This window comes from Candoia aspera, chromosome 5 (genome assembly GCF_035149785.1).
Source record: "Candoia aspera isolate rCanAsp1 chromosome 5, rCanAsp1.hap2, whole genome shotgun sequence".
Classification (NCBI taxonomy): domain Eukaryota; kingdom Metazoa; phylum Chordata; class Lepidosauria; order Squamata; family Boidae; genus Candoia; species Candoia aspera.
Window position 1 is genome coordinate 117086578 of NC_086157.1, and position 18777 is coordinate 117105354.

At 60.7% G+C, this 18777-nt stretch overlaps 2 protein-coding genes across 2 annotated transcripts; both read left to right on the top strand.

The window, feature by feature from the left end:
* The first annotated feature begins 1233 nt into the window (after positions 1-1233).
* On the top strand, positions 1234-6668 carry LOC134499368 (ankyrin repeat domain-containing protein 50-like). The gene is made up of 3 exons (XM_063306064.1): positions 1234-1697; positions 2886-3130; positions 3557-6668. Exons 1-3 carry the CDS (start codon positions 1309-1311, stop codon positions 6547-6549), a joined length of 3627 nt encoding a protein of 1208 aa, XP_063162134.1. The 5' UTR covers positions 1234-1308; the 3' UTR covers positions 6550-6668.
* Positions 6669-14635: 7967 nt separating this feature from the next.
* C5H11orf42 (chromosome 5 C11orf42 homolog) lies at positions 14636-18420 on the top strand. Its single transcript, XM_063306072.1, has 3 exons — positions 14636-14707; positions 17041-17746; positions 18287-18420. The coding sequence occupies exons 1-3, from the start codon at positions 14636-14638 to the stop codon at positions 18418-18420; spliced, it is 912 nt and encodes a 303-aa protein (XP_063162142.1).
* The last annotated feature ends 357 nt before the right edge of the window (positions 18421-18777 follow it).

The following is an 18777-nucleotide window of genomic DNA, read 5'->3' on the forward strand; positions in this document are numbered from 1 at the left end:
CCCGGAGCTGGGCTGCCGCACTCAGTCCTACTGCCCCTGACGCTGTAGGCTCTGGAGCCTCTCCAAACTGGCCGCCGTCAGCAGCCTTCTCCCCACCTCCCTTTCAAAACCCTCCGAACAGCCTCTGCAAGAAGCGGCCCGTCCTCCTTCGGCTGCCCGCGGCTTGGCAACGCCGCCACGGGGCTGACGACGGGGCTCGGCGGGCCTTCTGGGGGCAGCTCGCCCGGGCCAAGCCGGCCGCTCGGGAACCGCGCCCCTCTCGCCCTCCGCCGGCGCGGGGAAGAGGGCGAGGGCCCGTGCCCGCGCCGAGATTTGGCCGGCCGCCGGCGACGGAAGTCTGGCCGCGCCCGGCCCCGCTCTGCCCTGCGCCGCCGCCGCCGCCGCCGCCGCCGCCGCGAAGGGGAGCCGCTGCCCTGCAGCCCCGCGACAGCCACCGGGCACGTGCACCCGCGCCGCCGCTTTCTGGACGCCTCTCTCCCTGGTGCGCATGCGCGCCCGTCTCCGGCTCGCCCCCGGAACTCCGCGCACCTCGCCCGCCCCAGGGATGCTCCAGGGGGCCGGCCTGAGCGAAGCGGGCTGCACCTGGCAAGCCGCGGGGCTCGTCCCCCGCAGTCCCCGAGGAGCAGCGGCGGCTCGCGGAAGGATGCCGGGGCGGCGCTCGGCCTCCCGCCGCCGGCTTCCGGGGCGCCGCCACGTGGTGCCAACCGGGATGAGACTCGCCCTCCCCGCCCGGCCGCCAGAGAGGGGCGGGGCGGGGCGCCGGGGATTCGCGAGGGGCCGGGAATGTCAGGCTAGCCCCTCCGGCCTGCCCGGGCTTGATGCGCTCGCCGCCCCCGCAGCTGCGCTCCCGACGCGGGGCCAGCCGGGCTCCGGGCTCCAAGCCGCGCGCCGCGCTCCGGGCTGCTGCCGGCGGGGAGAGGCGCCCGCTGGCTTGGGGGCTCCTGGAGGACGAGGGGCGCGCGGCCTCGGCGGCTCCGGCGGGAGGCCCGCGGGCAGGAGAGGGTTACAGGCGCACCAGGGGGCCGGACCCGCTCGGGGTGTGGGCAGATGAATCAGCATCCGCTCGCTCGGCGCGCCTGCGGCGGGAGCACCACCTGGCCGCCTCCCTAAGCCGCGTCGGGCCAGATCGGGACGTCGAGGGCCGCCCGGGGGCCGCAGGGAGAGGCCGGGCGGAAAGCGGGGCTGCTCGCCCGCCGCGGGGGCGGTCCCACGCGCTCTCCGCCTCTGCCCCCGCAGGCCCCGCGCTGCTGCCCGGGAACTGACCGGCCTCGGACCGCCGCCCAGAGCCCACCATGCACCCAGCCCAGCATGGAGCCTGCCGGGAGCCTCCTGCGCGGCAAGCCCTTCTACTGCCGGGAGTGGGCGCTGGGCCGGCTGGCGCTCAGCCTGGAGCGGGGCGGCGGGGTGCTGGTCACCGGGGGGCCCGGCAGCGGCAAGACGGCGCTGTGCACCGAAGCCCTGTGGCCCACCTCTGAGCCGGGCCTTCGCGTGGGTCTGGGCGACTCTGCCCTGGCTTGGCACTTTTGCCAGGCGCACGATGCCACTACCTGCACTCCCCAGGGCTTTCTGATCCGGCTGGTGGGACAGATCGAGCGCTGCCCTCTGCTGCCCGGCTACGCTGAGCGCCTCTGCCGGGTCAGGGGCCGCCACGCCTTAGAGCCGGCCATGTGCAAGGACCCGGACGACATCTTCCGCAGGTAAGGAGCACCCCCGCTCCCCTTGCCTGCCCCCCCCTCCACCTGAGAACGATCTTGCAGCCTTTGCGGGGAGAGGGGCAGCTGCACCGCCTGAGGAAGTGAGGTCCAGGCACAGCCCCTCTAGCTGGCTCTGGCTTCCTTCCTGGGCCTCATTAGGGGCGGAAGCCGGGCATGGCCCCCACCAGCCGAGAGCAGGGAGGGCAACCCCGCCCACCTCTGGCCATCCAAACTTTTTGGCCGCTTGGGATCCCAGGCGCTTTACTTTGTTGCCCTGCAGCACTGGAAGGTATAGGGATGGCTGCCAGTGAGGGGCGGGGGGGCAGTTGCAGAGAGTGGAGGTCTTCCTGGCCATTGGCGACCCCCAGCGACACAAGCAGCACCAGTGCCGCCAGCCTCAAAAGACCCCACCCAGGTGCTTCGGGGGTTGCCTGATCAAGGCGGTGCTGGACTTCCTGGAGGAGCACAGCTGATGCAGGAGCATTTCCTGCGTCCATTTCCACCAACGGTCCTGGGCTGGCTCCTCTTTCCTGCTCAGCTCTGCCTCTGCCATGTGCTCTGCCTGGAATGCTAGAAGCCTCTGTTGGTGGACCGCTGGCCAGAGCAGGGGCCTTCAGTCACAGGACAGCCGTGCTTAGTCTCAGTCCCTTTCTTCAGCCCGGCGCTGAAGGCTGCCTGTCCCTTTAAGGAAGCTGCCAGGCGGCAGGTCTGCAGAGCCAGCCTGCCCAGTGGGGGCTGCGTCCAGGGTCCCCCCTCTGGCTCCCCAGGTTCTACAGTTGTTCTGCTGGCAGGGCTTTCTCAGAAAGGAGATTGAAGCATGTCTGTTCACGCAATGGTTGTACTAATTGGTGGGCGTTTTATTGGTTTTACCCAGTTGGCTCTCTTTGCTTTTAATTGCGTTTTAATTCACCGGCTGGTGATAGGCGTTCTCTCATTGTTCACTATGTCCGAATGCCAATTCCTTTCCTCCAAAATAGGCCAGAAATCTACAGAGCGAACAGAGAAAGGAAGCTACAAGGTCCTGAGGCTGGTGGCCAGGGCGCAGGTTGTGCCTGGCCTAGACCAGCTGGCGCCAGCTGCAGAGCACTTTGGGGTCCCCTGCGCTGGGCATTTGGTGATGCTGCTGCCTGCCCCCAATGAATGCTGCGTGGGTCCGTGGGAGACCGTCAACTTTCCCCCTTCTCCCCCCAGAGCAGTGCTGCTGCCCTTGCTGGACCTGCCACCCCCCGTAAAGCCTCTGCTGATGGTGGTGGATGCGCTGGATGTGGGCAAGAGAGACCGGGAGGAGGAGGACGACGAGGAGAGGGGCCCCGCTCCAGGGCCCAGCCAGTCCATTGCCCAACTTCTGGGAAGCCACCTGCGGCTGCTGCCCCCCTGGCTGCTCCTGATCTGCAGCGCCCGCTCTCACAGCAAGGGGGTGCTGCGCCTCTTTCCTGGTGAGGAGGGCCCTTGGGGTGGGGGGGGCAGGGCTTAAGGCTCTTGCAGCTGCCAGTTGTATGCTGCAGCTACCTGGAGCAGGTTCTGAGCAGAGCTTTCCAAGGAGGGGGTCCTTGGACCGTTCACAGCTAGGGGTGGGGGGACCAGAAGAGCAAACAGGAGAGGCCTCTGTACCCAGATGCAACGCACAGTCCAGCTAACCCTGGTGCATTTTGGGAGCAGCTTGCCTGTGATACAGGGGCAAGCCATCTCTCCCTTGAGAACAGGCGCCCAATGCATTTTGCTTGCCCTTTGGGGTGGGAAGGGTGGGCATTAGGTTGCCGAGTGCTATTTCCTTGCTGAGGTGTGTCACCTTCCTCCTCTGCCACTGCTGAGGGAGGGGGTTTGGGGCTGACCCTTCTCTCATCCCACCTCTTCCTGCACAGGGTTCCGACAGCTGTGCCTCGATGACCTCCGGAGGGAACCCGTTGTCGGTGACGTTCAGCAATACATCCTCGCCCGGCTGGATCGGGAGGAAGCACTCCGACAGCACTTCGCCCCGGACACAACTGGAGCCCTGAGCCAGCTGCACATTAAGAGCAACGGGTGCCTCCTGTACCTGGAGCGGGTGTTAGACGGAGTGGCGGAAGAGCTGGTCGCCCTGCGTGAAGTCTGCCACATCCCAGGGACGCTCTGCGGACTCTACCTTTGGCTGTGCCAGCGCCTCTTCGCCCACAACCAGTTTGCCCTGGTCCGCCCTCTGCTAGAGGCCCTGCTGGCAGCGCCTCGCCCGCTGAGGCCTCGTGAGCTTCATGCTGCCGTCTGGACGTGCCATCCGGTGTCCTGGGAGGGCTTTGAGGACCGTCTGGCAGCCTTAGCCGGACTCCTTCAAAAGGGCCCAGGGGACACTTGTGTTTTCTTCCACACCAGCTTTGCCGAGTGGCTGTGTGACATCAAGCATTGTACACAGAAGTACCTCTGCTGCCCAGCCTGTGGGCATGCCCTGCTCGCCATAAGTGCCTCCTGCCGGGCACCAGAACTGAGCCCAGAAGAAGTGATCGAACTGGCCCGACACTTGCTGGCGGCCAAGCTCAGCCTGGAGGGCTGGCAGCTGGCACTGTGGCTGGTGTGGTGCAGGGTGCCCGTGGAGCGCTGCTTGGAGTCGGAGCTGCTGACGCCACTGGAGCCAGCCGTGGTGGAGCTCCTGGTGCTGGCAGGGGCTCGCTTGGGGGACCGAGGGCCAGCCCCCCCCCTCCGGTACGCCCTGGAACGCGAAGACTCTGTGCGGCTGTCGCTAGGAAACGGCACCAGCGTCAACCAGCAGGACGGGGACGGGTGCACTTTGCTGGCCAGCGCTGCCCACAGTGGCAACCATGAAGTGGTTGGGCTGCTCTTGACTCACGGGGCGCGGCCTGAAGCCCCCGATCAGCACGGACAGACGCCCATGACCTTGGCTGCCCGCCAGGGGCACACAAAGGTCCTGCTTTGCCTGCTGGCCCACAGGGCCAACGTCGATTGCTCAGACCACAAAGGCTGGACCGCTCTGCGGGCAGCTGCCTGGGGGGGTCACAGCGAGGCTGTGGATGTGTTGCTGCGAGCCGGGGCCAGCGTGGATTGCGCCGACACAGAGGGGAGAACGGCACTGAGGGCGGCTGCCTGGGGTGGCCACGAGGACATCGTGGCCACCCTGTTGGGACGTGGGGCAGATGTCAACCTGGCTGATTCTGAGGGGCGCACTCCGCTCATTGCTGCTGCCTACATGGGACAGGGAGGGATTGTGGCTGTACTGCTGGCCCGTGGGGCTCATGTTGACCATGCTGACGTGGACGGGCGCACAGCCCTCTCCGTGGCAGCTTTATGCATTCCAGCAAGCCGCGGCTGTGCCAAGGTGGTAGAGCTTCTCTTGGATCATGGTGCTTCCCCAGGGCACGCTGACTGGGACAACGTGACCCCCTTGCTGGTAGCTGCCTACGAAGGCCGGGCGGACGTTGTTGAGCTCTTGTTGGAAGCCGGGGCTGATGTGGATGCGGCTGATTCCAGGGGCTGCACCCCACTCTTGGCTGCTTCTGCAACAGGTCACAGGGCAGTCGTAGAGACCTTGCTGCTTTGGGGCGCAGCCACGGACACGCTGGACAGCGAGGGCCGGACTGCTCTGGGCATTGCAGCTGGACAGGGCAGCGAAGCCGTTGTCCGGGCTCTGCTAAAGCGGGGCTTGGATGAGAATCACCGGGATGGGATGGGCTGGACCCCATTGCACCTAGCTGCCTGGCAGGGCCACCACAAGACTTGTGCGGCCCTCCTGGAGGCTGGAGCCCGCGTAGGCGAGCCAAATCAGGATGGACGGGTCCCACTGATGCTGGCAGCCCAGGAGGGGAATGCTGATACTGTGCAGCTCTTGCTTGCGCACTGCTCCCCTATCGACCACCAGGGGTACGATGGGCTTTCTGCCTTGGCTTTGGCTATGCTAGGTGGGCGCCGCAGCACTGCTGAGCTGCTTCTGCGCAAGGGGGCAGATGTCAACTTGTCCGACTCTGAGGGTCGCCCCATGCTCTACCTCCTGATGCTGGAGGGGTGCGTGGAGATGGCCGAATTGTTACTGGAGAACGGGGCCAGCTTGGAGGGGTGCGACGCCCAGGGCCGCACTGCGTTGCACGTCACGTGCTGGCAGGGGCAAGTGGAGGCCGCTCAGCTGCTGCTGAGCTATGGTGCCGACGTGGATGCCCTCGATAAGGAACGCCGCTCAGCCTTGCACCTGGCTGCCTGGCAGGGCCACAGGAGGATTGCACACCTGTTGTTGGAGCAAGGAGCGCAGCCCAACCACAGTTGCAACCAAGGGGCCACAGCCCTGGGTGTGGCAGCGCAGGAAGGCCGAGCTGATTTGGTGAGGGTTTTGTTGGCACATGGTGCCAGCCCCAATGTCCGGGACAAGGCCGGGCGCACCCCCAGGCGGATGGCAGCCAAGCAGGGCCACCAGGTGGTGCTTAAGCTGCTGGAGGGCTACGGGACTTTGCCCATGCCCGCCTCTCCCCAGCCGGGCTCCTCCAGCAGCTCAGCCAGCAGCCCTGCCCCGCCAGGCCAGCAGGACGACTCTCCCTCAGCCTTGCTGGGTTCCACCGGCGAGCCCTGCAAGTCGCAGGCTTCCCGTGGCTCTTCAGCCGCCGCATCCACTTTTCACTCTCTCACTACCCTCCAGACAGTTCCGACCGACATGCTCGCTGGGGCGCAGCAGGTACAGCCGCGCTCCCCAACCCATCGGCACCAGCCAGGCCTCTTGGCACTTCCACCCTCTGTAGCGCAGGATGGGCGTAGCCGGGAATTGGGGAGGCCCCTGATCGCCACTGACACCCTGGCCCCCCACCTGCACCTTAAGGCAGCCATCAAGTTGCAGTTTGAGGGCCCCACTTGTAGTTATCACTATAAGCAGGAAACTCCCCTTTGAACGGTGGGGGCAAATCTCTGCAGGTATCCTCGCAATGCCAGCATGGCAGGTCTGCCAGGGTGCTCTCCTTGGCATGGTGTGCTTTGGCACTCAGGGCTGCCTCTCTGGCAGGCTAGGAATGCCAGTGGGGCTTCCTAGGACACTTCGGGGCCGCCTCCACTGCCCACTCCAATGACCTGCTGCAGGTGCACAGTTGGAAGGATGGGCCCCCTCCAAGGAGGGGGCATTGGGGGTGCCACGATGGTGTCGGGGGGGCATTGCATCCTCCCTGTTCTTCCAGGTCTGCTGAAGCCTGGCGGTGTGGGGGCAGCGCTCTTCCCAGCAGCTGAGAGCCCTCCCCCAGGAAAGGGAGCCGCTGACCCCCAGCTGCCAACGGCTTGCCACACAGCTGCCAGTTAGAAAAGGCAACCTGTGTCGTGGCTGGCTTTGAGCAGCGCGCTAGGCCTAAAGCTAGTTAACCACACACAATGCCTGCACGCGCACAAAATCTGCTATGCACAAAAAGAAAAAAAAATCACAGGTTAGCCTGACGGCCTTGCTCACACTGTGCTGGATCACCTGTTACGCTGGTCTGTTGTCTCATGTGAATCCAACTGCTGTGTCTGGGCTCGTGGCAGATGCTGGAAGTGAAGCATCCGCAGGTGTCTTCGGGTGTCGGAAGGGCTATTGTGCAGGGGATGGCTCAGGGCTGCTGCAGAAGACCGGTCAAGAAACAGGCTTGGATCGCAAGGAACTCAATTTGACTTGACATCGGGAAGCTATTCAAGGGCAGACAGGCTGGTGCTGGGGGCAGCCATCTCTCAGGGAGGCTGCGGTGAAGGGTTCCTGCACGGGGCAAGAGTTCAACTAGGTGATCTCTATTTGATCCCTTTCAGGTCTATGGACAAAGCGCTGCTAAACCTGAAGAGGGCTGGAGAAGAGAGAAATCCCCCGCTTTGTCAGGGTTTCAGGATGGGAAGGAAGGGTGTCCTTCCTGGCACTGTGGCTGACCCATCGTCCACCTGGCAAAAAGCAAATGGCCCAGACCGGGCGGGTCGCCCTTGTCCCCCTGACCCCAAGCCCCCTTAAACTTTACTACCTCCAGCTGCAATCGGGAAGGACACTGGGGAGAAGGGGTAAGGCTGCTTCCGCTTAACGCTTTTCTGCCAAGCAGTCTCCAGAGGCGGTGAAGCAGCCCCCACAAGAGCCCCAGCCGGTCACCCCAGGCTCTGCTGGCTGGAAATGATGGGGATTGGGTGCACAAGGGGGGAGAAAGGGCCGGATGCTGGGTCCTCCCCCCTTTGCACACGTCCACGCCCGGTTCTGTCTGAGTGGCAGAGCCTTGCGGGGGCTGGCAGGCTGGAACCAGGAACCCCTGCAGCATTCTCTGCTCTGTGTAGTCCCAACCACCCATCCCCTGGGTTGGGCCCCAGTTCACCCCCTGCCTTCAGAGCGAGCCGTAGCCCTCCACGCCTGCTTTGGATCAGTCACCCAAGTGAAGTGACTTTGGAACAACTTGATACCAAAACTGCATGTGTGTGTGTGTCTGCGTCTGCCCTTGGGCATTTTCAGCCAGCTGCCTTGGGAGCCAGTCACTCACCCTGCTGTTCCAGACGAGGCCACCCTCCCTTTACCTTGCTGGGGGAGGAGGGGAGCAGGAAAGGCAGCAATTGTACTGCACTGAGATGTGGAAAAGCAGTCTTCAATAAAGGTTCGATTCTGGTGTTCCCGTCTTACTGTGTTGGGGGTGCTCAGGAGGGAGGAAGGAAGGAAGGATTGCCACAGACCAGAATCCCTGAATGGTCTGGAGAAGGTTGGGTGGGCACAACCTCTATGCACACAGGCACACACGCACACGCACCACCCCCACCCCGTGCAAAGGCCCACCAGGAGGCCGGTGGGAACTCACTCCAGCCTTAGATTAACAATTCAGAATAAATGTAAATCAGATGAAAGCTTCCAAACCAAATCAGCAATTCAGGAGTTTTTGGTTCAGATTAAATGGATTTTCTTGATGGACCATCCTAGTTCAAATCACTTGAGTCAAACTGATTTCCTCAATTGAATCATACAACCTGAAAACCAGTCCTGCATGCCTGCTGAGGGCTTTAGATGGGCCCCAAGCACCCCCAGCCCCCCTCCTTCATTTCCATCCCTCTGATTTTCCCAGGGACAGAGAACCCTCAGACCTCAAATCTTTCTGGAGCACCTGCCAGGGTTTCACTTTGCAGTAAGCCCAGCCACCTTGGAGAAGGTGGGGAAAGGGTGCTGCCTCCCCAGCGGCACCTGAGCAAGGGGAGCCACAGGCCAACTGATGGGAGTGCAATGGAGCAGGTAGCAGAGGCAGAGGTCCCAGAGGGTGGACCGGAAAGAAAATTGTTTCCTTTGTGGGGTCAAATGTGTGACACACAATTTTGGGAGGAACCAAAGAGGTGTTCTTTGTGATCAGGCCAGTGGCCATTTGGTGTATCCAGCCATCTTGAGGTGGTGCTCGCCACGGTTTCTTGAGTTTCTGAAGGTTCCTTGGCTCTCCCTGCTGGAGCCAGCCTGGGAATGGGGGCAATCTGATCTGGCAAGCTGGGTCCAGGTTGTCCTCTGTGCCAAGATGTCCCCCCTCCTCTCCAGGACCTAACAGGCCTTCCCATCGCTTGGGACTTGAACCTCCTTTCCTGGCAATGCCACCCTGGAATGGCCTGTGGGTGGTTGGCTGGCTTGCGTGAGCCTCATGTCCTTGAGAGGGCAGGAAAGCAGAACAAAGGGGGGGGGGCAAAAGCCAGAGATGAAAATACAGCTGAGGCTTGGGGCCAGGAAAGCAGAATGCAGAGGAAGAAACAGGAGGCTGCAACCAAGAGGCCCTAAGTGGTGCCACTCAAGTCCTTGGCTGTTTCTGCACCGGGGCACAGACTGTGTAAAGTAAACAAGGCGAATGAAGAGCTTCTAACTCAGGAGGACAATTAACACAGGCTGAACAAGCAGAAAATGCAAGCTTCTTTATCAGTTGACCAGTCTCCCCAACAGGCATGCTGTAGTGATAAGGGGGGAGGCAGTTTCCTGACAATTGCTGGGAATCTAACTCTACCTAAAGTCTTAAGTCCAGCAAAGTGTTGTCTTCAGCCATGAACAACTTTGTCAGAAGACGGGGCAGAGAGGAAGAGGATTTGCTAGCCTGACCAACAGGGAAGAATGGGTTGAGGAAGGGAACCTGACACTGAGGAAAGTGATGCTATCTGTAAGGGGGAAAGTGCCCAGGAAGGATGAGAAACCCTCTCCCTCCAGAACGGGATCCAGAAGACCCCGTCGCAGTACCTCGGCTCCTTGTTTGCCTCTGTCTCCTCTCAGAAGGGGAATGGAGCCTCACCGGGAGAAGTGGGGCTGCAGCTCAGGATACAGGAGGGCGGAGGGGAGACCTTTGCTCATTTTGAGGGGCCGTCTGACCTCTAAAGCAGTGACTTGGACCAGGGAGTTGAGGGGGCATAAAACTGGGCCAGTGGCTCCTACTTCAGAGGAGAGACAGAAGGTCCCCAGGATGTACCCAGGCCTGAGTGATGGGCTGGAGTGAAGAGGATGGAACTGACTGGGAGAAGTGTGAAGGGGTGTGTCTGAGAAGGGAAGACACCAAGGCGCGTGTCTGGGAGTCAGGGACCGAGCAGCATGATGCAGCTGCTAAAAAGGCCAATGCTATCCTGGGGGTCTAATAAAAGGAGCATAGGATCCAGATCCCCTCTCCTCTGCCCTGGCCAGAGTCCAGTGTCCAGCTCTGGGCACTGCAGCTCAGAATAAGCCACGGGGTGAAAGATATGAGGAAGGTGGTCCAGGCAGACATCAGGAGGAGCTTCCTGGCTGTACGATGGAACCGGCTGCTGCACGAAGCGGCGACCACCTCTTGGCTAAAGGCCATCAGGCTGAGGCCGGATGGTCATCTGTCAGAAATGCTGCAGTGGATCCCACCCTTGACTGGACTAGGGGATAGGCTAGATGACCTCCAAAGTTCCTCCCAACTCTAGGATCCTAGAACTCTGTTTCCCATCATTCCCCACTGAAATTTTCAGCCCTGGGCAGGGAGCAGAAGAGATAAAGACTGACTTCCTGCACTTTCACACCCTGCCAGAACTTAACGCATTGCATCTGAAAGCTTTTTAATGCCCTGTGTGTGGAGTTTCTCCTGTTTTGTCCTGAGACAAGCAGGGCAAACATAAATGAGTAAATCTTGCTTTGCGCTATTCCACTACACAACCGGTGAGCTGACAACTCATCCACCTTAGTGGGGACTAGAACCTTGGGAGCTGCTTACAAAGGGGGGCTGAGTCCTCCTGTGGGGGTCCCTTTCCTTCCCCCATTTGTGGTTCCCATAAATTGCTTCCAGCCCCTGTTCTGTGTCAGTGGGACCCCTTTCTGGTGCAGGGGGAGGGTTGTGTTTGTGAGCGTAGACTGAGCAAGGGCATAAATATATTTATCATCCTGTCTCGGTCCTCACTGGCCCTGAGTGACCAAACAGGGATAAAAATTAACACGGGATATGCAAATTCCCTCATGCCTTACAAGCAATTTGCAGGATTTCCTGCAAGTGTCCTGTGATGGCACCTACCGTGAGCTCAGGCCACAGGGGCGACGGACCGCTTGGGAGGTGCGAGGAAGGTGGGGCGAGAGAATTCCACAAAGTGGGGCTGCCACAGGGAAGGCCAGCCACTTGCCCCCTTACTTGGGGGCATTCTCAGCAGGCCTCCGATAATGGCCCCAGGGGACAAACTCCACCCTGACCAGCCACTAGGAATTCTCTGTGGGGGGTGCTTGCAAGGAACCCCCTCGTGCAGGGCCTGGGGAAGCCCCACAGATGTGGATGGGGCAGCGCGGAGCCCGTGGAAGAGAAAGAGCCACCCCACAGCCCCCACCACCCTCCCCGGGCTGGGCCAGTCTGGGGAGGTGGCCAGCTGCCATGGGCAGCTTTGGCTTCCCCAGGGGAAGGCCATGCCCTGCCATGGAGGGGCCGCCTTCCAAAGCTAGACTCCAGGCTGGGTTGGTTCCATCCTACTCCCTGCGAAGGCCTGGCCGTATGGTGCCCCTCCACGGCCTCCGCTGAGGTGCACCATGCCCATCTCCCAGGCTGCTCTCTCCCTTTGGCCAGCCTCGTCAGAGCCTCCCCCCAACAACAGCCCAAAGGAATCAACGAGGTCATTCTGGAGGGCAGAGCAAGGCCTGCCCAAACCTGGAGGAGCCACCTTGGGGGCAGAATGGCCTCCCTCTGCCCCTCTCGGCCTCAGAATGGGCTTTTATGGGGTAGGAGGGCAGGGACCCTTCCTTGGGCTAAAGCCTTCCCCAGTATGATGCCCACTGAGGGGCCCAGGGTAAGCCCACACCAGCCAGAGGGTAAAGTGGAGTCCTTGGTACTCTCTGAGCCTTGTTGTTTTCTTGCAGACGTTTCCTTGCCAGACCAGGCAACATCTTCAGTGCAAAGAGGGAGTGGGCCTTGCTCTCGGTTTATAGACTGTGGCTTGCCCTGCCTGGGTTGGTGGGGGTGTTGTTCTCTCCTTCGGAGTTCCTTGATTGGGCTGTTCTTTGCTGCTTGGTTGATTGACTGAGTTAATAGTACCTTGATTAAGTACTGTTTGATTGTTCATCTGGTGTTAATCCTGGCATTGTTAACCTTTGCATATCTGGGTGTTGATTGCTGGCAAGGAGGTGTTCTGGTCTTTCGGCTTTCCTATTGTCTCTTCTGAATGGTATGTAAATGTTGTTTGCCTCTATGTGCCTGTTGATGGCTGCTCTGTCTGAGTGCCAGGCTTCCAGGAATTCTCTGGCGTTTTTGGATTTGGCTTGGTTTAGGATGCTCTCAGTTTCCCAGCTGAAACTATGGCTGAGTCTGTTCACGTGTTGTGAGATTCAGGAGTTTCCATCGTGTCTTCTGGCTGCTAGTTGGTGTTCGTGGCTGCGCTCTGCTGGTCTTCCACCTGTCTGTCCTACACAGTGGCTGCCACAGTCCTTGCACCGTATGGTGTAGATAACTCCTGTTTGTTCTTTTTGGGCTCCTGGGTCTTTCGGATTACTGAAGATGCTCTGGAGGGCTTTGGTAGGTTTGCGTGCTACGGTGATGCCATGTGCTTGTAACAGTCTGTTGGTGGTTTCTGAGATGCTTCTGATGTATGGCGGTGTTACCCTTCTCAAAGCTTGTGTTGGTTGTGCTGTGGTGGGTTAGGGGTCAGGCGCTTTTTGATAAAGTTGTGTGCATATCCGTTTTGCTGGAAGAGGCTGTATAGGCAGTCCGTTTCCTCTTTCTGGGGTTGCTGCCAGGCATTCGTGCTCGTCTGAATAACGTTCTTACGCAGCTTCTCTCGTGGAAGGTTGGGTTGTTGCTTTGGGAATGGAGCACTTGGTTAGTGTGGATAGCTTTCCGGGAGACTGGCGTTCCTACCTTGCCGTCATTTCCTCTGCTGAGGATGTCCAGGAAGGGTCATGTGTTGTTTTCTTCTTCCCTTGTGAATTTTATTCCATTGAAGATGTTGTTGATAGTTTCATGTGAGGGTGAGATGCAAGGCGTGGGCGAGCAGATCAGCTATTTCCAGAGCCAGCTCTGTCAGCTGCGGGGCCTCCAAGGCTGCCGAAAGGCAGGCGTCGAGGCTGCCAGCTGGCGCAGCAGGAGAGGAGTCACAGCGCTGCCCCTCACACCGCCCACCCGGCCTGCTGGATGGTGGCCAACCTTCCTGCAGCTGCGCCTGCTGCTCCCACAGGTGTGCCCACAGCCGCTCCTCCCCCGCAGCCATGGGACAGCGAGGGCGTGCCCCAGGGCAGGCTGGGCTCTGACAAGCCCACAGCACTGCTCCTGCTGGGCCTTCAGCCAATTCCAGGCACAGCCGAGTGCCAGCCACAGAGAGTGGCATTCAGTGTGCCAGGGAAGGGGGCAACTTGTCCAGAGTGCCCCTGCCTGAGGAGAGGACAGGGCAACTCAGCTGGCATAGACAGGAGCAATTCACATGGCGAGCTTGCCCAGGCCAGATACCCTCATGCCTTGCTCGCCTCCCATTCAGACTAGCGCAATGCCCTCTACGTGGGGCTGTCCTTGAAGGCTGCTCAGAAGCTGCAGCTGGCCCAGAATGGAGCAGCTACAGCAGCTGTGGGCATGCCTCAGTTTCCTGATGCATCACCGCTACTGCAAGAGCTGCCGTGGTTCTCCATTGATGCCGGGTGTTGACCGGTTGCCACTCTTAAAGCCCCTTTAAGGCCAGCAGCTGTGTATCTCTGGGATGGCCTGCTCCCAACAGTCTCTGCCCACCCACCATGATGGGAAGAGGGGACTCCCTCTGGGTTCCCCACCTTAAAGATATCCATCCACAGGATTCTCAGAGGCCAGCTTTCCAGGTTGCTGCCCCCCCCCACAAGCACCACCCTTAACGACTCAACTTGCCCTGATGTTTTTGGCATTTAGGAAGGCGACCAACCCTTCTAGCTGTGAGGAACTGAAACAGGTTCCTTCTGCGAAGGAGTGTGTGATGCAGTTTTCAGATTCCTCAATATTTATATTCCTATAAATACTGCTATTGGCATAGCAGTATTTATTATATAAAATTGTTTACTGTTTGGCTACTTGGGGCTTTTCAAATCTTGGTTATTGGTAGTAAGATGTCATTTGGCAGCTGCTGCAGCATAGAAGCCTGGCAAAGCGACCATCCACCCCACCCTAGGAAGGAGGGAAGGGCAAAGGCAGCCAGCCTTTCAAGATTCTGTTACTGGAGCCGGTATTAATAAACAGCGTTCCAGCCGTTCTTGTGGAGCCCTGATCTTTCCTAAGCTGGCCTACCTCAAAGGGCTGCCTCTCCCTCCCCATCAGCTCCCCGACTTTGGGCTGCAGCCCCAACCCAGGCAGAGGAGGGGTGCTGCTCTCTCCTCCTACTCCCCCCACCCCGCTGATGATGATGGAGGCAGGTTTGTGACCTCACAAGCCGGCCTTGCCTTCTGCTGCTGCTGCTTCTGGCACTGCTGCCTCCAAGGCGCTGGGAAAGACCCCTCCTCCCTCCCCAACTGGCTCCTGCCTCTCTCTCTTGCTTCACTGATGCCCCACCACCACCACCACCACCACCACCCGGATCCCTTGAGGCCCTGTCCCGCAGCAGGCAAGATGGATAGCGGAGGGGCCCCATGTCTCGAGATCAGTGAGGCAGATGCCAATTGGGAACTGATCCGGGACAAGGTGAGAGGGCGGAGCGGGCATTTGGAAGGGCAGTGCCCCTGAGGGCTCTGTGGCCAGCCCTGACTGCAGGGGCAGGCGCAGCAGCAGGGGCAAGCGGGCCCCCAGCAACCTCTTGGCCTGACGGGGGAGGGGCTCATCAGCTGCAGGGGGAAGTTCCAAGGGGCAGCCTCCTCCAGGTGGGGCCTGGACCCTGGGGGTCATTTGGTCACATCTGAGCGAGCTTGCGGTCTAAATGTGTCTCTGGTATTGCGATCCTGATTGCTGGACATGGTTCTCTCTCAAAGGGTCCCCCATCAACTCAGAGAGAGAGAGAGAGAGATGCATTTGCAATCTAAAATGAGGGCAGATCCTGGGGTGGAGACACAGACCATTTCTCCAGGCCAAACTAATGTCCAGTCGGGGTCAAGCTGATCTGCTGGCTGCTGATCCTGCCTGACCACCAGTCAGGGTCCCTGGTCAATAGATGATGACCGTCCAGCCCAAGGCGGGATCCTGAGCCCCTCAGCCCCCCACCAGCGGAAAGCGCTCCCCAAGTCAGCCCTAACCTTAACTCAGGTGGGCTCTGCGGAGGTGAGGAAAGGTGACCCACTGGAGAAGAAAAAACCCAAAGCCACCCTGGAATAAGGCAGTGGGAAGCCACTGTCCGAGTGTAGCTTTTGCCAAGAAAGCTGGGCAGATATGGTTGCGCCATTAAACCAGTTTGGGTAAGAGATGTTGAGAACCCCACCCCCTGGTCCCTCTCTGGAGCACGAGATTTCCACAAGGAGACCTTGTGGATGTGAGCAAGTGGACGGGAAGAGCAAACAGGAATCTGGGAGGGGACCGAGGTGCAGGCCGTTGTTGCTGTGGCTCAAAGGAACCTGGAGGCCAAGGGAACGCCTCTTGGGTCCTGCAGGGGACGTGCCAAGTTTCCCATTCTGCAGACAGCAAGAACCACGTGCAAGCTGGCTGCCCATTCCACCCGTCGAAGAGAAGGTGGAGGGCCAAGAGGCAAAACTGTCTGCTCCCAACCATCAAGGCAGATGGGAAATGCTTGAATTGTGTGCAGGGAGGACTTGCAGAGGGAACACTGCCAAGAAGCCTTCCAGAAGAGGGAGGGCCTGAAGAGATGGGGAGGGAGAGGACCCGAGAGAAGGGCCACTACTCTCTGGAGCTTCAGAGCAGATTCTGGGTCCTCCCTCCCTGCCGAGGAGTTTCTGGGCCCCTGAAAGAAAAGCAGCTGCCCGGGAGGAAGGAGAGACAGGTGCTGGGGATGCTGGGGACTGAGGCCCCCTTCTGGCAGCCTCTCAGCCAGACAGTCTATCAGGTGAGGGGCGAGCCTCCCTGGGCACCCAGCTGGCATGTGACAGAAGACAGAGATCCCTTCCTCTCAACTCTGACCCAGGAAGAGTGGGGAGAATCCTGAAAATGAAGAACAAGTGGGGGCAGCGCCTGGCAAGGAATGGGGTGCGCCTCGTGGGAACTGGGAAGGCTCTAAGCTGAACCCTGTAGTGGAGGGAGAAGACAGCCTGGAGGATAGTCGGACACCAAATCTGGGGCTGCGCTTCAAGGGGTAGGGCAGGTGCGGAGGTGCCAGGAAATGAGCATGGAAATACAGGAAGGGATCGGTCAGGTGGTGTGTCCCAGGGGCCTGTTTCTCTATAAAAGCACACAGTGTCCAACCTTTACGTGGGCCTTTGAGCCTATGGGTCCAGTCAAGAGCATTGGGATAAGAATTCAAGAGAAGAGGGCAGCTGGCTGGGGAGCTGAAGCCCACACACCTCAAACTTGCCGAGGCTGAGAAACACTGGCCTGGAGAAGACATTCTGGCCCCGAATCTGCTTAAGCTCAGGGAATACTTCCCAAGAACGGCAGGAAGGATCTTGGAACCCTCAAGCCGGACGGTCTTCAGTCCAGCCTGCTGCCCAGCTCTTCCGCCCTTTTCCAGACGGTGTCAGGATAATGAAGGGGTTTGGGGAAGTATAATATTAAGTGGAGGCAGTCCCCTTTGCTAACCCACCCCGCTGCTGACAGGACCGTTTTGGAAAGCGCCTCTTGGGGCCCACTCTGCTCTTTCCACCCAGTTCAGAGATGGCTCCTTCTCTTGAAAGGGACAGGGCCAAGCAGTGGCATCTTTCTCAAGGCCCTTGCCAGGATGGGGCTGGCCCTTGCCATCCACCACCTCCCCTTCCTGTCCCCCGTCACCTATCCGGGTGCAGAGCCTCTCTTCCAGCCCACGGGCAGAAGAGGGGAGACTCCCTCGGAGCACAAGCAGCGCTTCAGCTCCCCAAGTCCATAAGGACGGGAAGGGCCACCTTCCCCATGACAGCCTCTCCCTTTGGTCTCCTTGGCAGGTCATCGAGGAGCGCTTTGGGCCCACCGTTGTGCCAGTCCCCTTCCTGGAAGACGCCGCCTCCTACGATCTCCTGACAGTGCTGATCAAGAAGCCGCAGCTGGGGCAGAACCCCCTGCGCAGGCAGTGCTGCCTGGTGCCCATCGGGCCCCTGGAGAGCCTGCTGCCCGGAGGCATGGCCCCGCGGGAGCTGACCCACTGCACCCGCGAGTATAGTGCCCGGGTGAGGGGCGAATCCCGCTACGAGGAGACGCGGCTGGTGGACGGGGCCCTGCGGCACATTCGCCTCAGCATGGCTGGTGTCCACAAGAAAGTGGCCTTCCTGGTGCTGCGCCCTGGGGCAGTGGCCCTGCGCCCTGACCTGCCATGGCTCCGCTCCCAGAGCAGCGTCTATGTGGTCCATGAAGTCTTCTATGCCAGCAGCCTGTCGCTGGCTGTCACCCAGGGAGCCGAGCACCGCCGCTTCCTCCGGGAGCAGCCCCTCCCCGTGGCCTTCTCCTGCCTCAAGTTTGCCCTTGGCCACAAAGGCTTGCTAGGCTCCCAGAAGCCTGTGGGCCGCACCCTGCCCGCCCGGGCCACATGGGTGAGGATGGCGGCGCCGGAGGCCTCCCCCACCACCGGGCCTCTGGAGCCCCCCCTGCCAAGAGACAGCACAGCCATTCGCAAGCGCTGGAGGGCCCTGGGCAGGCCCCTGCGGACAGTGGCAGGTGAGGAAATTGGAGGAGGCTGCCCACGCTTCTGCCAGGGGATGGTGGCGCCGGGCTTTTTGACCACAAAAAATTGAAGCCAGGAGGGTTGGTTTCTCCTCAGGTCTGAAAACCCCAGAGGGCCCCCAAAGCCTCCCAGACATGCTTCAATCAGCTTGCCCAGGATGCCACCTTCCTCTGTGATCCCAGGGGCACAAGGGCACTGCCCTCTCGGCTCAGCTGGCGAGGCTGCCCACATGGCCAAACCGCCTCTTCCATCCTGTGAGCCAATGGGAGCCTTTCCCAGCGTGGCGGGGCAGTCGAGGTAGGCAACGGGCCAGAGAGCAGGCCTGCCTGCTGGACTTCCTCACTCCCTGCCCTCCGCCCGTTGCCAGCAGGGGGAGGGAGGCCCACCCCTATGCCGCCTTTCTCCAGCAACTGTCCACCTGCATGTTCAGGGAGGAGGAGGATGATTCGGGGATTCTTGGGAGGGGCAATGCTCAGGGGGGGGGGCTTGGGGAACTCCCGCAACAACCCCCCTTTGCTCTGCGTCTCCACCAGGGAAATGGCCCTTCAAGCAGCGACGGCCCAGGCTGGGGCCCTCCTGCAGCGGCAGCCTGGCTGATCCCGAGAGGCACTCCATGTCCCTGCCGCTCCTGCAGAGTGTCACGGCCGAGAGTGACACGGAAGAGTGACGCCTGTAGGGGCACCAGCAGTCGCCACTCCGGCAATAAATCGCCTTGTTTTGCATGCAGCAATGCCAAGACTCCGCCTGGCTGGGGGCAGGGGGCTGTTCTCCAGGCGGGGGGCCCTGCACCAGCTTTTTCTTAAATGGGGTAGGCAGCAGGGACCACCCCGGGGGACAGGCGAGACCACCCTGCAAGATGGGTCCCTACCTCAAGACCTTGGCAACCCCGCACCAGGGGGTACCCTCCACGGCACAGGCTGCCTAAAGGCTTGTTCGGCCTACCTCGCATGGGGAGCTTGAGGTGCCCGCCCCCACAGGGAGAGCCCCCACAAAGAGCAAGAGGCTCCCCGGCTTTGCTTAAGGA

What these genes read in the sequence shown, in the direction of transcription:
- LOC134499368 (XM_063306064.1), top strand. Translation starts at nt 1,309, where the DNA reads ATGGAGCCTGCCGGGAGCCTCCTGCGCGGCAAGCCCTTCTACTGCCGG. An exon ending in CCGGACGACATCTTCCGCAG is followed by an intron (nt 1,698 to 2,885) that starts GTAAGGAGCACC and finishes TTCTCCCCCCAG; the next exon opens with AGCAGTGCTGCTGCCCTTGC. An exon ending in GGTGCTGCGCCTCTTTCCTG is followed by an intron (nt 3,131 to 3,556) that starts GTGAGGAGGGCC and finishes CTTCCTGCACAG; the next exon opens with GGTTCCGACAGCTGTGCCTC.
- C5H11orf42 (XM_063306072.1), top strand. Translation starts at nt 14,636, where the DNA reads ATGGATAGCGGAGGGGCCCCATGTCTCGAGATCAGTGAGGCAGATGCC. An exon ending in GGGAACTGATCCGGGACAAG is followed by an intron (nt 14,708 to 17,040) that starts GTGAGAGGGCGG and finishes TCTCCTTGGCAG; the next exon opens with GTCATCGAGGAGCGCTTTGG. An exon ending in GCCCCTGCGGACAGTGGCAG is followed by an intron (nt 17,747 to 18,286) that starts GTGAGGAAATTG and finishes CGTCTCCACCAG; the next exon opens with GGAAATGGCCCTTCAAGCAG.